The sequence below is a fragment of the Eretmochelys imbricata genome, chromosome 15 (assembly GCF_965152235.1).
Source record: "Eretmochelys imbricata isolate rEreImb1 chromosome 15, rEreImb1.hap1, whole genome shotgun sequence".
NCBI classification, from domain to species: domain Eukaryota; kingdom Metazoa; phylum Chordata; order Testudines; family Cheloniidae; genus Eretmochelys; species Eretmochelys imbricata.
The window spans coordinates 23,725,093-23,748,409 of NC_135586.1; the positions used below are offsets into that span (position 1 = coordinate 23,725,093).

Genomic DNA, 23,317 nt, shown 5'->3' on the forward strand with positions numbered 1-23,317 from the left:
TGATGATATAGCCTAACTAGAGCATTCCCACCATGTGCCACTATAGGAGAGAAACCTCTCTATGGGTAGCTGATTTATAAGAACAGCTCATCTTAAAGTAGACTGATATCCTTTTGCAACAGCAGTAGGCCTGTCACAGCGGTCATCCAAATCCATTCTTGAGTCAAGTGCAGGCCATAAACAACTGTGATCAACCACCTTGCTATTTTCTCATTTCATGAGAAGTCACTTCATTACCGAATCAGTTGGAGGTGGCCTGCTATTCTACCTCATCTTTTCCGTTACTCCCTGCAATGCATATGTTCCATCTGGAATTAGAGATGTGGCGATCGGAAAGTAAATTCTACTAACTAAAATTAAACTGTCCCAGTCCTAATATAGTAAAATGGTCTGATCACTTCCATAATAAATTTTACTTTATTTTGTTCCACACAGTCATTCAAATTGGACTTTATCATTATCAGGAGAGCAAGGAATTATTGCTTCAAATTGTGGAGAAAACTCCCTGTGTCCCAGAAGGAAAATGTTTAGATTTTCTGCTGTTTGTGAACATATTTATTGTATTTGTTCTAATCAAAATTAGATTCAAAATATTCAAAAAGTGAAAACAGTGCTTTGGAGTTAAAATTATATGGATGATCTTCCAAATGGAGATAGATTCAAGTTTTTCAGGCATTCCCAGAATTCCAAAATTACATTTTAGCCTTGTTCTTCCACACTTCTCCACACAAAAAAAAATCAGATTATTTCATAGTTACTGGTAAAACAGAATAATACCAAGAGCTGTTGGCTGGGCCACTTCAAAGCTGCAAAACAATATAGCTTCTCCTCAAACTGTGTAAGTGGGATCCAACTGCTATTTGGATTTAAACCAAGAAGGTGCACGTCACAATAAATGGTTCCAATGGACACTTCGATTATTATTCAATGAGGAAATCTTTGAAAGCTGCCCAGTTGCCCATAATAAATACATAAATAAATAAATAGGTATTTCAGTTCATTAGTTTCGCACAAACTTGAAGACGTTTCAGTCTTGTTCAGAACATACACATGTAGATGTAAGTAGATTTGTACTTCTTGGGCACTACTGTTGAATGCCAGATGCAATTGGGTTCGTGGTTTTAGAATTGGCAGCTGACTGTACCACCCGTTCTCCTGGTTGGGGTTTTCCTCTATTTCTGAGAAACCAGGAACTGTCTTATTTGTTCGCAAATTCACAGCGAATTCCTAATGACATTTGCATACCAATTTCTCGATTAGCATTTGTGCAATAATTAGTGTTCTCCACACCCACATCTCCTTTTCATATAAAGATACTGTATGTTGAAACCTTAATGCCGCCTACGCCCAATAAGGAAATTACTTGTGCCATAAGCTTGCCCCCTCACCCCCAACTAATGAATCAAAATGTACATCTTGCATTACAAGCCTGCACTTTTTCTTACTGGGACCCAAAGTGATTAACTATGTAAGAGTGAGTTACATTTCAGCTGTACAAGGCCCTTCTCTGTTAGCAATCTCAAAGCACTGCTCTTTAATGCACCAATGATTTTAAACAAAGGGACTAGTGTACTTTGCAGCCAGGGGCATGCAGCACCTATCTGCACAGTACAGCAGGATTGTCTGCTGATATGGAGCCCTGTTTTGCTACATAATATGCAGAAATCAACTGTATGGTTTCACATCTTACAGACACAAATCTAATCTCTTAAACTTCCTACCAACTGTGGATGTTAACACACAAGATTTCATGAGAGATGATTCGTAAACCCCACCGAAGCAAGAAATCAGCTCTTTTGATCAGACTATTACACAAATGCTAGCATGAGACCCACCACACCTACTTTATCTAGAAGAAAAATAAGTTTAGGTAATGGAGAACGATCCCTACCACTACGACTGCCACCATCATTCTCAGGAACCATGGGGTTGAGTTTCCCCAGCTGAGCTTGCGGTTAGGTGGCTCAGCCTTCGGGCAGGTTAATGAGCCAAGATGGACTGCAGCAGAATCGTTCTTTTGCCCGGCCTGCCCAAGTGGCCAGCTCACCTGGCTGTCAATAGGAGCCAACAGGTCTGCACTTAAGCTCAGCAGCATCAGCAGCAAGTCTGCAATTGCCCCCATACCCAGCCATGCTTCTGCCTTGTATCCAGCCTCTCCAGTCCTTGTCCTGCTTCATTCCACCTTGCCCTGCTCTCTTGCCTAGCTTCTGACTCCAGCTACTGATCTCTGGCTCTGACCCCTTGGCTTGATTCCTGGTTCCTTACTCCAGCTCTCGTCCATGGCTCTGGCTCCTGTCCCTTTCTCTAACCAATAAGTTGGGCTCTGGGTCTAACCACCAGGTCAATCCACCCACATCTTGGTCCTGACAACCCGGCAATGAGGGAATGTTGATCATAGAGGGCTCTTGCTCTTTTTATTTTGTATTCCAGGAAAGCCTTGAAAAAGTTACAGATGTACTTATGATTGGCCCTACCAGCAGCAGCAGCAGAAAACAATAGTGAGATACTGAACCATGTGTAAGAGAAACCCTGTTTGTTCTGGCATGAGCATGGGGCTTATTTATCCTGACCAACAGAAAGATCTAGGAATTTAACTTCAGTTTAAGTCTTTATTAAGAAGGGTCCCTAATGCTCTGCACAATTCCACAGTCTGGTTTTGTTTTGTTTAGTTTTCCCTCAACAAACATACAGAGGTCTCAAACAATGTAAACCAGACTTAGAGTTCCAGTTTTCAGCGAATTATAATGGTAGCCACCTGCAAAACTCTTCCTGACAAGACATTTTTCAGTATACAGTTTAGCTTTACACAGTGCTGATGGTCCGATTTATACACAAAGTGAATTTGTACAGGAAATTACAAAGACTTAATTATTTTTCACTGGCCATGGGATTTTGAGGTCATCAAAATACCTGATCCCACAAACTAAGGACCAACTCCTCTTTTCACATTCATGCAACGTCTCTCAAGCCAATGAGCTTGCATTTGGCTCTACGTTTTGTATAGGAAAATTAGAACAGTCAAGAAATTAAAGGGACCCCCCCAAGTAATTTACATTCAATGTAGAAACAAGGAGTTTAAAACCCACTGCATTTTGATACACCTTTATAGTGTTCTTCTAAGGGACAAAAATATATGAGATGATATTTATTTACAGATTCTATGTAGTTCAGGAAACGGTAGGAAAAAATTTACAATAAAATTGACTTATTAGTGATGGAAGGAGTTGAGGAACCCCTCAAGAAGAACATTAAAATATATTTTCTTAACTTTTCAAGAACTTTCTGTAACACCTGGTTTCACTGAACAGAACATGATAGTGTATGGTGCATTGGCTTTTGTTCCCAGTTCAGCAACACAGGCTGGAGCTTGTCTTGAAGTGAAGTGAAGCAGCACCACAAATGAGCAAATATGAGAGGAAGGAATGCAAATAAAATCTGTTGTTCTTGCTACTGCTATCTCAGACTCTTCTGTTAGCCTAGGGCCAGCCAGGCAAAGAAGCTTGCAGTCAGAGGGAGATAGCTGAGCTACTGATGAAAAACATCACTAAGGACTGCGACCATATGAAGAAACATTAGGATGTCCCAAAAGGAGACAAAAATACGTAAATATATATATATATATATATTTTACTCTCTCTCTCTCTCTCTCTCTCTCTCTCTCTATATATATATATATATTACACTTCAGGTTTTTTTCCCCATCATGATGTAAAATAAGAGATGAGAATATGAGCAGCAAAATTAAGATGCATCTGTAGATCAGGACTACAAACCTCTGACCAACATTCAGAGATCCGGGGTTAGAAATAGGCACCAGCGGCCAATTCAGCGATTAGAGGGAGCGGGGGACTATTATAGAGAAAGCAGGACCAATTGCAAATTTCTGATCCAAACATACATTATGCACCTTTGAAAGTTCACCTCCAGAGGGCTGCTGATTTGAACCCAACTCTACTATGTACCGGTAGCACTCTTAGTAGTGTAAATATCTTATGAGCCATTTCAAACAACTTGTATTGTATAACAATGGTATTGTTTATCCCTCACTGTACATTAGTATTACAACCTGAATCATCACTAATAATTGACAACATCACCTCCAGTTTATTTTAGTTTTGCTCAGTCTCCTCTAAGTGTACTGATCACTTATTTATATGCTCCAGGAAAGCCTCCCAAAAAATCACCCTGTAAAATACCTCACTTGTATTTTTTTTTTCTATCGCTGGATATCCAGCAAGTTTAGACATTGTCAGTGAGAACACAAAAGAGTCCTGACTAGATCTTTGTCTGTATTTACTGCTCTCCTCCTTTTCTTCTCTCCCAGAAGGACAGGGTAACATTTGTGGAGAGGTTTCAGAGTAGCAGCCGTGTTAGTCTGTATCCGCAAAAAGAAAAGGAATACTTGTGGAACCTTAGAGACTAACAGATTTATTTGAGCATAAGCTTTCGTGAGTTACAGCTGACTTGGAATGTTTGGATTTTTGTTGATTAGGTGGTAGAGGAACAAGAAAAAAAATTAACTTCCTTTCCCAGGACTGGGGTGGGGAGAGATTTAAAATGTATCAGTAGATTGAAATTTATCATTAAATTCATAATTTTTTAAATCAAATTAAGCAGGAAAAAAATTAATCCTTCATAAGATCTTTAGGAACAATTTCTCAAAGGAAGTTCTGCAGACAGGGCCTAATTCACCATTCTGTTACATCTGCTTTACACCAGTGTAACTGCATTTAAATGCAATTGATTTGCAACCAGCAAAAAGTTCTAGTAACAGAGGTCCCACAGTCACACCGAAGGTCCATATAACAAGCTGCATTTGAGTACACAAGTAGCCACTTACATGAAAAAAAGCGGGGGTTAGGTTTTTTTGACCACACATATTACACCCTGCTTTGGAAACAGGGCCTCTCTCTAAATCTAAAAATCTAAGTCTTTAGAAACGATTTTGTGTCCCCACTGTATAACTCAAAATGAGTTTTTTATTAAATTGACATTTTGCAGCCCGCTGGTCGGTGATTTAGTCTAGTGCATTTGAGTGCTTTGGGGAAAAGCAAAGCAAAATATGGCCCAGTTGTCTGGCTTATAAATGAATTTTTCTACACATGTGGGCTAATTTATTTAAATGAAAATGTCATAACTAATTGTAGCATTTAGCCTTAGTGAGCATGCATGGCAGTCGCATTAACACAACAGAAGACAACAGCTCCAAAGGAGTTGTTACTATGTACCAGGCCAATAATCCACTAACAGAAAAGAATTTGCACAATAGACTCTAATGGTTTCCAAGGAGCCATTATGGTATATCAGGTAAATAAAATATTATTGAAATGTAGTTTTTGCATTTAAACCATTTTCAGCAGATGCATAGGAAGTAGCAAATTAAAAAAATGGTTCATGTTTCCTTGAGTACTGAAAGGAATCAAAAGAAGCATTTGAAAAACAAAGCAGCAGTTTCTTACCATTGCAAGAGGAACAATTCCTGCAAATGTTGTTTGGCTGACAAAGATCTCTGAGACCACCAGTTCACTCATCGAGTCTTCTCTGGGGTATTCCACCTGCCAGGTAATTTGCTGAGCTCCTGCCAGGCTACTGCTATTGTCAATTTCAAAGTCCATCTGCAAGATCTCATAGAAGGAGATGTTTGCTCTGGAAAACAAAATGCACATTAAGTGCAATTTAAAATGAAGTATCAGCGAAATGTCAAGCACAAAATAAATTGCAACAAGTTTTTTTCTTTCCAGTAGGGGAATTATCAAATTCAACATGCAGACTTCAGGAAACGTTGCCCGATCTATTGATTGTGTATTAATTATTTAAAAATCTCCAATCGACAAATTAACACCCTAGGTTTGACAGGCTTCAGTTCCAAGAGTCCAGAGAGTTGGAAATCGGTTGGCTACGGTTTAATTGGAAACCCCAACGTGCACAGTTGCAACACTCACTGAGGAAAAAGCTTTTGACCTTTTAATAGTTGTATTGACACAATTAGTAAACTCACAAATGTTCCGACCCAAACCAGAATGCAACAGTAATGCAATATTAATTTTACATCCAGCGCCATGCCATATGCACACTCACACAATCCTTGTGAAGACCCAGAGTAGAAAAACAGGTGGTGGTCCACAAGTGTCCAATCCTATATCTTGCATGTCAAGTGATTCCAATGGTTGAGGTCTCAGTTGTCTAGACTCTAGGCCGTGGTTAGCCATAAATGGCTGCTATGAATATTCATCAGAGTGTTCAGCCTCCTTTGCCCATAACTCACTTCCTCATTCTAATAATGTTGGGGTGTCCTGATTCTGTATGTTCAAATATTAATTATTTCAGATATATTAGCATATATGTCAATTAGTTACTATAGCAATACTGAGGTTAAGCTTCTGCTCATGTTAGAGTTGCCAATTTTTGGTTGGATGTATTCCCGGAGGTTTCACCACATGACATAATTTTTAATTAAAAATTAATCTTTAATTCTTGGAGACTCCAGGACAGTCCTGGAGGGTTGAAAACCCTCACTCACGTTCCTATCCCAAAACAGCCAAACTGGCATCATCTGACTTTCTGCAGTTACCAATCAGCATTTTGCGGAATTTCATAAGAATTTCTAGCAAAATTATCTCTTATGCAATATTGGGATTTAGGGTCACTGTTGATCATTTTGCTTATGCTAATGCTTAATAGGCCTAACTTATGCTAATTACTTAAGCTAATGTCTTATGGGTTTGGGCCTGTAGTCTTCTTATATTGTTGTCTTATACTTATATCTTATCCTTATACTTAAAAGCTAACTTTAAGCCTATAGGCTTATACAGGGATTCTCAAACTTCATTGCATCGTGACCTCCTTCTGACAACAAAAATTACTACATGATCGCAGCAGGGACCGAAGCCCAAGCCTGCTGACCCAGGACGGGGGCCAAAGCCCTGAGGCCCTGGGGGGGTGCTGAAGTTGAGAGCTTCAGTCCTGGGCAGTGGGGCTCGGACTTCAGCTTCAGCTCCGAGCCCCAGAAAATCTAACGCCAGCCCTGGCGACCCCATTAAAAAGGGGTCACGACCCACTTTGAGATCCTGACCCACAGTTTGAGAACCACTAGGCTAACCCATAGGCTATAGAAGTTGATAAAAGACTAAATCAAACAATCCAGTGGGCAATGGCTATACTTTATAGATGAGCTGACAATCTATCTTTTAGCTTTCTGGAAAGGAAGCATGTTTCCCATTAAACTCAGACTTTAATTCTAAGTAATCTCAATGAACCTGTAGTATAAGCCCCGGACACCACACGGCACAGATGTTGCTAAATTGTTTATTCAGGTACCACTATCATTTGGTTGTTGCAAATACTGACGTTCTGAAACAGTAGAATGTTTGGTCATTCCTCATGTTGCACCAGAAATGAGCTCTCAGCTTTTTTTTTTTTTCCCCCTCATTCAAATATGAATTGGCTTTTATCTCCATGCAAAAAATGTATTTGTGCTAATTATACATCACAAAAATGTGCGGTTACATTATCCGTATTTTCAGTTCATGGGAATATATTGCTTGTTGCTGTAATTTGTAACTTGTAATTGTATGAAGATCGTTTTATTTTGGTCATCTGGGAATAAAAGATTAAAAGTGGATGTAAATGCAAAGCATTCAAACTCTGTTTGTGACTTATTTCTGTTTCTTTTATTAAGAACGACACTGAGGGCTTGTCCACACTTACCAGGGGATCCACACACTGCAATCGATGCACTGACGGTCGATTTAGCGGGTCTAGTGAAGACCCGCTAAATCAACCGCAGATCGCTCTCCCATCAACTCCTGTACTCCACCTGAACGAGAAGCGGAAGGGGAGTCGACGGGAGAGTGTCTCCCATTGACATCGCAAAGCGTGGCCCCCGCGGTGAGTAGATCTAAGTATGTCGACTTCAGCTACGTGAATAGATCAATCTCCCTCCCCCCCCCCCATAGCGTAGACAAGGCCTTAGGTACAAGGACTTGCCCACAGCCACACAACAGATCAGTGACAAAGACAGGAATGGAACCGAGGTCTCCTAAAGCCAAGTTGAATGATCTACCTACTGGGAAACACTACCCCCCTTACAAACGCCTGGCTCTCACTCCCACAACTACAACACTACTGCGTTTTTAAGATGATTTTTGCCCAAAATGCTCGAGTCCACTAAACTAGTCTAAAGTAATACTGCAGAAAAGTCTATCCATGCATAGCTTTAACTTTCTTATACTGCTGCTCTGAAGTGAAAGTGCAGTGCAGAGACCTTAATGTTCATTTATCTTCTCTACCCTCAGGCAAGGCTAGAAGCTATTAATGCATCGCCTGGGTGACCAACCAGACTACCAACAAGATGCCAAAGACAAATTACGCTATACGAAGTCAGGGATATAATTAGAAACGTCTCAATTTCTGCAGAAAAATATTGTCAGCATAATGCAGAATTCAATAGTACGGGACCCTGCTCATTACTTCTAACTATTTGTTTCACTTAGTCACAGACAGAATACAGTCATAAGTCAGAAATTAAATTTAGAGATCAGCCCTGGATACAAATTCTAGATTCAAATTTTGAACCCTCTGGGTGTGTCTGGATCTGGAGTTTCGGTTCAACCCATTACCCCAAAAGGGACCAACTGAAAAAAAATTCAGAACTGGGTTCAGAATTCTTAAAAACTCTTTGGACCTACGGTTCTGGTTAGGATTCATCTCTAAAGTAATTAGTAAGACTAGGTAGCATTTCAGTACACCACAGGCTCTGTCAAAAACCGAGCTAAACGAACAATGTCATGATGTCATGCTGACAGCTGTTTTGTGCTCAACCCATGACTCTGTTATCCTCTTCTGTTTTTCTGTATCCAGAGAAAAACTATACACTTACAGTCTAAATGGCCAATGTTATGTTAAAGACAACAGCAAGAATTAACAAGTCTCCATAGTCATCAAGGTTTACCTGGTCCTCCCTCAGCACACGGGGGCTGGACTTGATGACTTCTTGAGGTCCCTTCCAGTCCTACGTATCTCTGATTCTAGGCAAGAACAGCGCGTGTGTGTTCTGTATACAGCTAGACTTGGCAGAATTACATTTTTATATTTTTGTAATTTTGACAGATGATAGCTTTGTTTATTTTAAGTATTTTTTCTATTTTTATCAATTTAAATTTTCACATTGACAGGAAATCATTTAATAACAGCAGACACTGACATTCAGAAAGTTAAAGCTTTATAACTGTTAAAAGAAATTACAAACCTCAAATCAAAATATACAGATATATAAATATTCTTAAATCAAACTCCCATAAGTTCTCAAGCAGCACTTTTCTTATTTTGCCTATCTGTAGTTTTCAATCACCATCAGTGGAAACATTTTTTTCGTCGGCTTGTGTGTGAACTGTGAAATCAATGTTTACCAACATTTACCAATAAAAATCTAATCTGAGCCTATATATAACAGACTGCAGAGACTGTCAGGGAGGAAAACGGCCACTGCCTCTGTAAACAGGTGAAGTTCTAACTTTCATTTAAAGATAGATACCTTTGTATACTCCAATTGCTTGAAATCAGATTTAAATTCCGACATAGAATACAAAAGGAGAACATCAGATACACTCACTAGGATTGGCAGGAAATCAAGAATTCCATTTCATGAAAAATTTCAGTGGGGGCCCTGACCCCAGGATAGCCACTATCTCAGCGGTCAGCGCATTCGTGTGGGACAGGGGAGAAGCAGGTTCCAATCTCTACTCTACCTAATTTAGAGAAAAGACTTGAACCTGAGCCTCCTGCACCCTAACCAACAGACCATTGGCTATTCTGAGGTCTCACTCTCTGATTTTAACCAGAAATCCCATTCTCAAACTGAGCAACTTTCCCAATGAAACCTTCATCAAAACAGATACAATTTCCATGAAAAGTTTCAACAGCTTGACATTTTCTGTGAAGAAATCTAGTGTCAAAAAATTCCTGATCAGTTAACACAAACACACACACACACAGTCCCTGACTTGAAATGAACAATCGGAAACTACAAAACAGGAAAAAAGGGTGCTGGCGGAATCCAGTTTGCCAGGAAAATTCTCTGCCATTACTTAAATGAAAAAAATATTGCTAGTCAAATGCTTCCTGCTTTGTTTCTGAAGCAATTTAAATGTACCGAAAGATGTCAACATTTCAAAACAGGGCACCAGCTTTTTTCTTTTTTTTTTTTTTTGGAAGACTGCTAAAAGAGCTGTACTGATGTGCCAGATTCACTGTGTTCTAATTAGGTTTCATTTAGAGAGTTCCTCCACCAAGTACACAGCTTTCACAAAATGGCATTCAAGCCCCTGCACTACTTTATTCATCGGCAGTGCTACAAATTACTTTCTTGACAGCAGGTCAGCGAATTGTCTCCAAAACTGTGGTCTCTCTTTTTCACTCTTCAAAACAAAGATCTAGCCCTCAGAGCAATGCCATGTGCTATAGTATCTGGGACACGGAGTCCCCCACGGAGAGGCGTACGATCAGTCCACAGACTTTGCTCCAGATCTCTTCCCAGGTTACAGCTATTGCGAACAAATGATAAAGCTTTAAAAGTCAATTTCTTTCTTCCTCAGTTCATGGCCTCCCTTCTGTCCCTACAGTCCTTGTTCTATCCCTCATCTATAGATTCTTGTGTTTCCAAAAGCAGGAAGACTGACACTTAATGAATATTGATACATAAAGCAATGTATTAACTGTTTTCAATAACAGTGTGTTGTCAGCAGGCCTCTCAGTAGTTAATTCAGGAACTCCGAAATTCTTAAATCCAGGGCACTAAAGACCTGGAGCATCTCTCCTTTGACTGGGGCAAATCAGAAGTAAACTCCACTGAAGCAACTGGAGGTAGGCTGGAGTAAAATCTCAAATAAATCAGAATCAATCCCTGAGAATTTAGTATTTACTTTCTTCAGACTTCATCAACCTCTATTTACCAACCATGATACTCTGTCTTAAAGTTCCCACCTTCAGTAGTGGGGATTATCTACATGCCTTTCTGTTCCATCTTTTCTTTTTAAAGAAGCTCTGTCCTGTCATGGCAAATCTTCGATTTCTCCTTGGCCTACTCTGTACTTTGTGACCAATACTGAGAAGTTGGCTCTCACATCCTCTGGGTCACTGATGTTCTTTAAGTGTCCAGCAAAGATAAAATGCCATGGAAGTGGAAATTCTACCAGCAAAGGAGAAGAGTGTAACTCATACTATTATCAGCCATTAAATCCTATTAAACCAAACTCTGTCCTAAGACCTGGCAACTCTTTCTTGCAGCCCATTCCATCTTTGTCTAAACAAGTTTGCAGCAGAGAGGTGCTCATGGAATCCGAGGGTTGTAAGTTTCTTTTCTTCTCTCTCTTCCTTCATCTTCCTTCTCCTCCATTTTTACTGTCTAGTCAAAGCGTCTGCTATCTTGCAAGAACTTTGCCAAACCCAGTTTAGAAGAGCAATAAAAAATAAAGTCTAACTTTTCTTTTTAAATAAAAGTAAGATTATTTCCTGCAAGCAGGAGGAAAAGACCTTATAATTTTAGGCAGCTGGCATGCTTGCTAATAAGTCCATTTCTATGGAAATGAGTTCATAACTATTAATTTTGCCTGCTCCTGATCTATTCTTGATGAGCCTTTCAAATTTAGAAAAGCGCTTCATGATTCTCTCAATTTGGTAATTACTAACTCCCTTTGATGAATCCAACCCAGTGTTTCAGACATGAGACATTCATGAGACATTTTTCTTTCTGGAGAGGAGAAAAAGGAAGCATGGCTCAGTTTTATTTCTTCTCACAGCCTGAAGTAAGGAGGCCTTGTTCATCAAAACACTGTCTTATTTATAATCCTACATTCTACTGTAATTGCACTGTCGCAATATCTCTTTCCCGGGGCAGATGAAGAACCCCTCAAGATTTTGATGATTTTACTCAGCTTCCCAAAATGTCTCACCTCAAACATATTTAATGGATTCTGCCAGGTCTCCAACAGAAAGTGGCCGTGGGCCATTTTCAGACTTGTCATTGCTCCATGCACTACAAAATCATTGGGAGGTTTGTGTAACTCTGTGTTCCTGTCCTGGAACATATGGTTTCTGGGATATGATTTAGAAACCCATGCCAAATACATTCCAAATGCAATTTTCATAAGATCCAGAAATGTATTTAATGGCAATTAATTTGGACAACACAATCTGGTTAAATTCCAGAATAACGTTTTGGGCCCCAATCCTGCACCTCACATTGCACAGGCAGGTCAACGTACCCAAGCAGAGCCCTGCTGACTTGCATGGACCTCCATGAAGATACAGCAATGGAGAGGCAGCCATCTTCCTATGCGATATCACTTGCAGGGCTGAAGCTTTAAATATTTCCTTCTAAAACTCAGTTCTAAAACTGAGTTCTATTAACGCAGTAAAGAGCATTTGCCCACCTTGAGACAATGGATGTCTCCAATCAAGAATGGTCTTCCAGTGGGACAAATCCTGGACTATGACTCCAGATAGAGACTATCGGTGCCATTGAAAATCCCACCCAAGTGCCTTACGAGCATGAGTTCCACTAAAAGTCCATAGTATTTGTGCTATTAAGTCACTTAGGTGTTTTTGAAATCAAGCCTGATATTTAGACTAATTGTTACCTCTATTGACCTTCATTACCAAAAAAAAAAAACTGTCATGGAACTTTTTTTTTCAAACACACACACACACACACTTTTCTTTTACCTTAACGTTGCAAGTGGCAGTAAAGGATACCTTTTAAAATCTCTATCTTAAAAACCGATGGCTCTGTATATTCACTACAATATTAGATCAATATTATTAATATGTGAATTGCCTGGGCTCATTTAGCAAACTTACAGGTTACTTTGAAAATGTACTACAACTCTAATGCAAAGGCATTAATAAGCACTAGAAAATCAATTATTGTTATTGAAATATGACTGGATTCACTTTATATTTAACATATTTCTTTAGGTGGAACACAGGAATTATAGCATTAGCAATCTAAATACTGGATCAATATCATACTATGATTTATGTCATAATGATAGTTGAAATCTGACTAGTTAGTAGTTACCTTTTATAAACAAAAGAAGGCAGAGCTATCAGAATCAGATTCTTTTAACAAAGATCTGGATTGCGAATGTACCTGAAGAGGCTGGTGTCTGCTTTTTGTAAAGAATGAAATATTCACAATGTCGCAGTGGAAGATGACAGCAAAGCAAGTTCTGAAATGCGGCTAGGTTAGGTGCATCGCTGGATTATTGAGAGTTTGTTGTCAAATTCCGTCAACAATTCAGTTTTCATAAAAACCAGAAAGTTATGTTAGTGGTGTTGGCTTTTAAGAACAAATCATGATTTTTCATTAATTCATGACACAATGTTTTCAGTAAATGACAGTCTGTTTATGAGACACACACAGCAGTGGGAAATTGTGAAAAAAAATGAGTGTGAACTAGTTAATAATAATAAATGTCTTTGATGTCATGTCATTTGAGAATATTTTGGATCATTTTAAAGTTAATAAAGGCCTACTCCTGCTCCCCCTGAAGTTAATGTCAAATTCCCATTGAATTCAATGTGAACAGGAATAGGACCTGAGACAGGTAAGGTTCAGAACATGTCAGTAGTCCAAGCCTTACTCCTTTGATCTCCGTGGGACTTCTTGTATATATATTTGTTGATCAAGAGCAAAGAGCTACAGGATCAGGCCCCATATTTCAACAGCTGTTTGGAAACGCTGAGCACCCAAAACTCCAGCTAAAGTCAATCACAGCTGCAGTTGGGCAATAGCACCTCTGTAAAAAATCCTTCTCCCATTGAAGACACTTAGATTCCAATAGTTTCTAACGGAGGAAAATTGGGCCCTCAGCATATTCCCTCTCTCTTCAGTGCATATATGGAAATTTCAAACAAAAATCTCCTCATTTCTGAGCCGAGAGGAGGATTTCCATACTATCCTGCAGGTTAAGCTTCGTAAAGTGCCACTTTCTGAAATGTGAACACTGGGTGTGTTTAACAAAAATATGTTGCATAACTTTCAAAACATGGGGTTAGTGACTGAAGTGATTGTTTAATTGTCTTTCTGATTAACCCAGACTTTTAGGGCTTAGTTATCAAAATAAGCACATCCTGGGGAATCACATGATTCTTTTGAGGACTGGGAGACAGGTACAATGCCCTGAAAAGAAGCCACCCGCCCAACTCACTCCTACTGCCAGTTGGGGGAAGGAAGTAGAGACGGTATACTCTCCCTCATCTCCATCGCCGCCACTCCAGATCTGACAGCCCCGGGGCCTGTGCAAAAACCAAGGGCAGATGTCTTTAACATGAAGGACCAAAAGACTGATGGCAGAATTGTCACGTTCTCAGCAAGCTTCAGGGGGAAGGCGGAGGAGAGGGAAGGAACTTTGCTCTTTGTGGTTGGAAACTGATTCCCCCATGATGGATTTTTAAAACTCCAATTTACACTCACTGTGTCTTGTGCCCTGTTACCTAGCAGTGACAGGGCAGGTACCATACTTCAGTTTTCAAGTTTACATTGCAATCCACCACTGGTCCGAAGATGCTCTCATGGTGCCTGATCCAGGTTCTTTTTTACACTCTAAACCTCAGGACTTCCATCGCTGCTGTGAGAGTGCAAAGAATGCAGGATGAAGCCAAGCAGCATGATCTGGTGATCATGTATGGATTGACACAGCAATTTCTTATAGCCCAATAACAAAACAGCTATTTTTGTTCAAAGCACACCATCAAGACCAGACATTACCCATATTTTTGCTTAGCCAACATTTCCCTACCAAAAACAATAAATCTAGATAATGAGCAAACATTTTAAGCTCCTCAGCTTTCTTCACTGCCAATTCACAACTGTCCCTCACACTAACTCTTGCAATGACATCCCATTTATTTGATTTTATCCACATCATCATGACAACTCCAGAGATAACTGAGACAATTGGGTTTTTTTGCGTCTATCTTTGTGACAGCATGCAGGAAACCCTGCTAGGAAAAGAGGCCGTGGACACTATTTTAGCAAGCCTTTACTAAATAGGACTTACCAGATCAAAGTCAGTTCTGGTGTGATTGGGTGGAGCTTCATTGAGAGCAATGCACCCATTTGCACTGCAGCTCCATTCAGTCCTTGGTTTCAATTTTCCCCGGCTCAAGCTTTATGGAGGCTCTTTAGGTTTCAGAGAACATTTCAATTAAACCAGAATATTTTTCTGACTACCACTTAGAAGCTCTTCATTGTTGTACTGCATAGTTCTTAAAATAGAACTCTTATCACCATGAGAAAGCTCCATACTGGGGATTTTAACAAACACATTCAATTAGACAGAAGCAGAAGTCAGGGTTAGTGGATGCTGGATACGAATAAAACCAACTATTTTTGTTTAAAAGGGGGGAAAAAAAGTATTTATAAGGAGAAATGTTGCAGAACTTAAAATGGTTAATAAACACTGGAGCCAAAACAGCTCCTGATTTATCAGCTTATTTGTAATTTTCCTTTACCTGTTCAGAATTCCTTAAACATTTTGAGATCATCATAACATTGTATATTTTCAAATTGTTGTGCAGAGCCTGTAAAATATGCCATAAAACATTTACTGCATGCATATCTGCAGTGGCTGAGTTTTAATCTACAGATGATTTAGAGTTCAAAAATATTTCCGATGTATTAGATGATATAACAGCATTTCTCCTCAAAGGATCTTAAAGCACTTTATAAACCATAAATAAATAAATAATAAACATTTCCCCATGCCCCAGTATTGCCCCACCAATGTTGCAGATGGGTAAACTGAGGCTCCGGGCGATTTAATGACCCAGCCATTCTGCCAATGAAGTTGATAGCAAACATTCCAACTGCCTTCAAAGAGAATAAGAGCAGGCCCGAAGTGACTTTACAGTCAAATAGCAAATCAATGCCAGATCCATGAAACAGAAGCCAACAGTCACAATTCCAGTCTCTAGAGACACACTGCAAAGCCAGGGGACAGCTTCTAGGTCTGTCTACGATACGACACTGTAAGCATAATTTGCTCTATATATTGAAATATGGAGGAATCCCACTGAGGGTGATTCACCTACCCACACAACCCGTCCAAGGAAATGAGCTTTGTTGTGAAGAATCTATGCAGGGATTGGCGAGAACGGAATCCATCCCCAACCTGTTAATAGCTCCTCCATGAATCCATGTGCAGGAGTTAGCGGCCACTAGGTATGCACTGAGGAACACATACACTCCCCACTCCTTCTATTACAAACTACAGACCTGAGACTGAAAAAAGAAAGCTAAAGCACATGACTCATCAGACTATTTACAATTGTATGGTTTTGTAGTGTCGGATAGTAGCTCAGCTATATGTATAACATAAAACTGAGCTAAGTCACAATAGTCTCATTTCCAGGATACACTGTTGCAGGGTCTTGCAATATTTGGCATTTTTTAAGCCCCAGCTCCAGGACTCATGTGATTACATAAGAATCTTGGCTTTGATTGTTTTTAAACAAGTTTCTAGCCCTCTTGGTTACAGAAAGAAGCTTGAAAATGAGACCTGGAAGTGCCCTAAAGATTCAAAATTCAGAAGGCAAATAAAAAGAACCCTCCATTTATTATTTCTTTAACGTCTTGCGATTTTTAACCTAATCTCATAATTTTTGAGAGACTGACTCATGATTTCTGACTGTTTGGAGTTGGCAATACTGAGTATTAGAGTCATTCAGAAACATGGAAGTATTTCAAACATTCTTTTTTTAATAAAACCACCACTCTCAGACACAGCAAAAAGTTACTCACAAGCAGGTTGCCATTTATATTTTAGAGAGACAATCTAGTCTGACAGCTGGATCTCCTTGGGGAGACAAATCAACCAGAGGGAATCTAAAGATGCAAGCTCTATGCGTGTTGAATTTGTGAATGAAAAGAATGTGGTGACGAGCTGCAGATGGTAACACTAATGGACCCAATGTGTTGGAGCAGATACACAAGAACAAAGGGAGAAGAGTGCTAGGGGCTGGAGGACTTTAAAAGCCTCTCGCCACACCTTGAACTTAATCCTCAATTTAATGGGCAGCCAGTGTAAACAAAGAAATAACGGAGAGCAAGGACATTGGAAAATTAAGCAAGCAACCTCATTTGCAACTGCTTGCTGAGGGTGGATAGAAATCACCAGGAGCCCAGTGTGAAAACTACTGCAATAGTCCATAGATGAAATAATCAAAGAACAAATAAAAATAAAAATAAAAATGTGGCCAAGAATTATTTTTGTCCTCCTACATTCTGTTCAGATTTCTACAAGTTTTGAACATTTAAAAAATCCCTTCTTTTGAACCTATTGCACCTACTGTTACAGCTCAAAGCAGGAGATGGGCCTTATCTACACCGGCAAGTTACTGCGCAGGAAAGCAGCTTTCTGCGGTGTAACTCCCGAGGTGTACACACTGCCAACCCACTCAGTGCGCAGAAACTCCTCAGTGGCAGGGTTGCAAAAAGAACACCTCGATGAGAGTCGTAAGCCTTACAGCACAGAGGCTCCAGTGCTGTATTGGCAGTGTAAACATATTACAGCGCAGGAAGCAATCAACTGGCCTCCGGAGGTGTCCCATAATCCCTCAAATGGCTGCTCTGCTCATTGTTTTGAACTCGGCTGCCCTTGCATGCTGGGCTGATCTGCTCCGGGACACAAAGCAAACCATTAATGTGGACTGTCTGAACGTACAGGACAGCATGCTGACACACGCTCTGTCCCCCAAAACACACTGTCTCTCTCCCCCGCTCCACACACACACACACGCACAACCTCCCTGTCAAACACCCCTCCTTCAGTTGAAAAACAGCTGGCAATGTAGTAGGATGCCCATGGAACAATGGGATTGGGAAATCTGCATCATACGACACTGTGCCTGTCCCATGAGGCATTGCAAACCCTTCCCTAAGCACCCTGCAGCCAGTTGCATGGTGGGATAGTGACCACAATGCACTGATCTCTTTCCCATTGCAAGAGTTGCTAATGTGGATGCGCTCCAGCGCACAGTGTGAACACGCAACAGCAGTTGTATTCCAGCACTTTAATAAAAGTGGTATAATTTGTTACACAGAAACTTGCCAGCGTAGACATATCCTTAATGTGTGTCTTAGGGATAGTTCACATCTGCTAACAAAATAAGTGGTAATGATAACAACATAGCCAATGGAGTTACACCAGGGATGAGTTTAACCCATTAACTTCACCACAAATGAGTTTACCTCCCCCCATCACCGCCCCCCAAATCTCCTGGTTTAAGTAGGGCATGAACAAAATTGGCTTTATAGGCCAATTATGATGAACCAATTTTAGTTCTGATTTTTTTCACCACTAGTGATTTCAAAATACTTAATAAACCCTGAAAATGACACTATATGTGTGTCTGAGCATTACTACATATTAACTAATAAAGGAGATTAATTCAACCCAGATGAGCAAATAGGGGAGTGGATTAGGGTCCACATTCAATATATTGACAGAATAAAGCTACTTACTATAGTTTCACATGCTTTCTTTGTTATTTGATACCAGTTTATGTTCCTGATTGCTCACTGCAAAACCAAAAGTATCAGAATAACCAAGATTTGTAATGTAAATTACTCTATGAAAAGTGTCTCTGGATTTTTGACAAAATAATGAATCTGAACTCTGCTAGACCTGTAAAGATAAATATTGCATCTGATCTACTTAGCAGCAGGGAGGGAATTTAATATTTCCCCTCTCAAAAATTATTCCACCATTATTTCATAATGGCATGAAAATGAGGTCAAGAGAATGGTCACCCATGCAACATTGTCTCTAGGTCACCTTCTCAGAGGATAAGTCACACTCACAATACAATAACATCCCCAACATGTGACATGAATTCCAATGCCCTGGCTGTTGCTGGGATGCAGTGGGGCATTGCTGGGAGACCAGGTCACAACTGTGAATAAATGGGCATTGTCATAAAGGAGTAATAAGTAAGGTTAATTACATTGGGAACTGAGAAGGTATAATTAGAAACGGAAAGGGGGGAAGTGATGTTCCATCTTCCCTCTCATTCCTTCATCCATATGATAGAATACTTGGTCCTACCTCAACACAAGGGCTGCGCGAGATGACCCCTAGAGGTCCTTATTCCAACCCCACATTTCTATGTATAATGTCTCTTTGGGGCTTTATCCTTTGAGGTGATCAAATGTCCCCCTCCCGTCGAGAAGTTGGGCACCTTTAACTCTCAGTGAAGTTAACGGGCATTGAGGATGCTCGACACTTTGCTGGATTCATTGGGATTACTCGTGTGAGTTAAGTTACTCACCTGCATAAGGAGGACCAGACCTCAGAGCGCTTAGGAAGAGGCACAGTTAAATACCAGGGACTTCCTTCAGTGCAGCCAGAGTTGTTTATACTGGAGCTAATTTACAGCAAAGCACCTGACATTACAATACCAATCCAAGAGCAACGTCCCCCAGGACAGAACACTGATGCAATGGATCATGTCAATGAGGAGCACAGAAAGGAGAGGAAGAATTCCACACATTTGGTAATGTTTGGTCTTTACTTTTAGTTATTTGATTGACAGGTGACTATAGAATGGCTCTGTGTGGAAGAGCACTAGTGATGGACCTGGTGAAATAGTGCTGAAGATAATTATAGACTGATCTCTACGCTATGTGATAATTTATTGGCTCTGGCCCCAGTACAATAAAGCACTAATTTAGGCTTCCTGAATCCAAGCCTAAATCACAGGATCGTCTCTCCCTTTTTTTTCTCTGGCTTGTTTCTTTTTTCTCTGCTTTTTCCCCTTGCAACCTTATTATAATATAAAAGCACGGAGCTAATAACAAATATTAATTAATGTAAAGATGGATAGGACATCATACAGAACTTACCTTTACAATTATTCACTGCAATTGTTCCTGTTTTTTGTTTTCCTTTGACACAATTAAAAAATCATTATATTGCCGAAAAAATACATTTCCAGCTGCCAAGAAAAATGGAGCAAGTCATGTGAAAGCAGTGTGAAGTGTAATGGCAGGTTCTTCGAAACACTGGCAGTAAATTCATCTTTGCCCAGAAGAATTATGTAAAATATCAAGAGTCCTAACATTTAGGGTAAGCACTGAGCAGGCTTTATGAAAAATGCTGTCAGCTGTCACAAAATCATCCTCTTTACATGCATCTCTTTTCAGAATATTGTCTTTTATCTATTTTTCCCCCCATAAACGAATTGCTCAGCTCTGGAAAACAGATTAGCTGAAAGTTTTGTATTTTGTTGTCCCAGTTTTTCTTTCAGGAGAGTTATACTTACACCTATCACGGTGGATGGTTATGCTGGAAGCAATTTGCCTCCGTGATTTTTGAATATCCTCTTTCAGGGAATTTGAAATCTCTTGTTTCTAACTTATTTGTTTGGTAAGTTTTACTGAAGCGCTAAAAAAGAGAGCGCCCATCCACACACTCTAACCATCTTCGGCCTATTAAATGCGGCAACTTAAGATTCCCACCAACAACTAATCCATCTCTTACTCAAACAATTCACCATCTCTGATATTGAAATGGTCAAATGGCTGGGGGTGAGAGGGGTTTGGAGAAATATGAGCACTGCAACAAATCCTGAAGGTCATCAGATTTCAAAGCGTGGGGACTGACAAAGAATACACTGCCAGCAGCCCTTTCTGATTTATACCAAGAGGGTTATCTCAAACACCTCAGCTGACCTCATTTGTAGCAGCATGGTATTATTACCAGTACCCTCAAGTACATCACTTGTATTTACTATGAAAATTCCATCTCTGCTGGGATAGTTAAAAAAAAAAAAAAAAAAAAGCACAGCATGATAAGACAGTAGCTAAATGTATACTGATTGCAGTAATTGCATCCATTCCTCTGTCAGAAAGTCTTGTATTGTATTTCTAATATGTGCTGATAAGTGCATTCACAACATGATTAACTGCCTCAAGACAAGAATGGCTATTATGTTTAACAGACTGATTAGCAAGTGACGGAGCTGCAAACTGTACTCCTAGTAAATTGGCTGCTTTTAAATTACAGCAGCTTTTTTATTGTTCCATTTTTAAAATGCAATGGTTTGTTCCACATATGCAATTCTTAACTGATGATCAGTAACAGAGGAATACCGAGCTTTCAACGTTTAATATTCTAATCTCAATTAAAGTGTTTCACGTTTTCCTTTTAATTACAGTGGAATCTGTACCATACACCCCTGTTGTTCAGCAACCTTCTGTTTTATGTGACTCCCAAAAAGGATCCCAGAGTATAATTCTAATCCACCTTTATTAGAGGGCCTACCTCTATTAAGCAACAAATTTTTTTTGGTCCTTTGAGTGGTCAATTAAGAAAGGATTTACTGTATTCTTCCCAGCATCTGACTGTAAATCCTTCTCCGCACCATTATGAGTTTCTACCCTGTGCTGTTTCACAGCACCTCCATTAATCCTCAGAGTGGTGAGAAAGTGGGATGGAGCACTGGACTTTCACCTCTGAACGGAAGCGAAAGCGGGTCTTAGCCTGAACTCACTTCAGGCATTCCAACTTGAAAGCTCTGTGCCCACTATAACAAAGGCCATTTATTCCTCCACTGTAAAGAGCTTTCACTTAACCCTCTGTGCTTTATAATAAAGGCTGGGATTTGGGTGTCTAACTCCCTTAGGCTCTCCTGAAAATCCCACCCAAAACTCCTTCTACATGTTTTCACTGAATGTCTGTTACATAGAGATGTATTATTAATTATGACGTTGTATTGTACGGCACCTTGAAACCCCACCATGGACCTGCACCCCACTGTGTTAGGTTCTGTACAAACTGTGTTTGTACAGACTTTCCCCCCAGTGAGGATGTTCCAGAGATGAATCCCTGCCACTGAACATTCTCAGGATGGTAGGTGACTCAACCCCTGCTAATCCAGATGAGATTGGCGGGATATAATGCGAAAGATGATCCTGCAAAGATTATATTGTGTTTGATACTTGACAGATGAAATTTATCTGTCTCTGAGCCTTCTGCTCTCCTTGTCTTTCCTGAGTACCTGCAGAGAGAGAATTAGGAATTGCTTTTTGCTAGAGACCCCTTACCTAGGGGATATTGAGGGGCTCTTGAAGGAGCCCCATCCAGGTCTCTTAGATTCATAGATACTAAGGTCAGAAGGTACCATTATGATCATCTAGTCTGACCTCCTGCACAACGCAGGCCACAGAATTTCACCCACCCACTCCTGCGAAAAACCTCTCACCTATGTCTGAGCTATTGAAGTCCTCAAATCGTGGTTTAAAGACTTCAAGGAGCAGAGAATCCTCCAGCAAGTGACCCGTGGCCCATGGTACAGAGGAAGGCGAAAAAGATCCAGGGCCTCTTCCAATCTGCCCTGGAGGAAAATTCCTTCCCGACCCAAATACAGCAAGGAAAATCATAATGGCAAGAAGCCTTTGAAGAAAAGGGATATAAAACAAACACGAATGGGGAAATCCAAATGGCTCAAAGCATACACCCAATGGAGAGAAGGAACTTCTGATGTCTTGGCAGGAAGCCACAGCCGTCATGTCACTCTTTGAAAACTGGGAAGAGAAAACTGGTGCACTGTGGCCAATTTTCCTTCTACCAGAAAAAAAAATATAAAGAGTAATTGATCCTGGACACTTATTATCCCTAGATCTCAAAGCATTCCACAAAGTTGGGTAAGCAGCAGCGTCCCATTTCCACAGATGGGCAAACTGAGGCACAAAGCTATTAAGTGATTTGTCCAAGATCAGAAAGCAAGTCAGCCACAGAGCTGGGAAGAGAACCCATGAATCCTGGTTCTCAAGCCGGAGCCATATCTGTGGAATAGCAACTACCTTACTCCAATTATGATATCCAAGACTTTGTGTAAACTATTGTTGAGTGCATCCATCAGATGCATTGGCCTACACAGTCACTGATAACTAGCACATTGTTCTGTTGAGTGCTCCAGGGTCCCAGAGCCTGTTCTATTTTATTTTACTGCACTGACCATACGAGAAGTTGAGTTAATGGATATATGCCTGATCCTGTCCCAATTAAGTTAGTGGGAGCTTTACAATTGACTTCAGTGGGTACAGGATCAAGCCCTATTTGCTGAAAATAAATCTAACCTGTGTGAGGGCCATAAAAAAGAAATAGCAATAAACAGCGAGCTCTGACTTGGCAAATCCAAATTCCACTTTTTCTATTACAAGCTACATTCAAAAAGGCCCTATAGAATACTGTACGATTTCATTAGATATATTTTTGATAAGCAGTGAGCTAAAATCCGGCCTCTCTCTGACATC

General features: G+C 40.1%; 1 protein-coding gene across 1 annotated transcript in view; it reads right to left on the reverse strand.

Moving 5' to 3' along the window:
* Nucleotides 1-23,317, reverse strand: part of TMEM132B (transmembrane protein 132B) — a 259,572-nt gene that overhangs the window by 112,567 nt on the left and 123,688 nt on the right. The window contains exon 4 of the mRNA XM_077835357.1: nt 5,460-5,646. Coding sequence (XP_077691483.1) covers nt 5,460-5,646 — 187 coding nt within the window. The remainder of the gene's footprint in view (nt 1-5,459; nt 5,647-23,317) is intronic.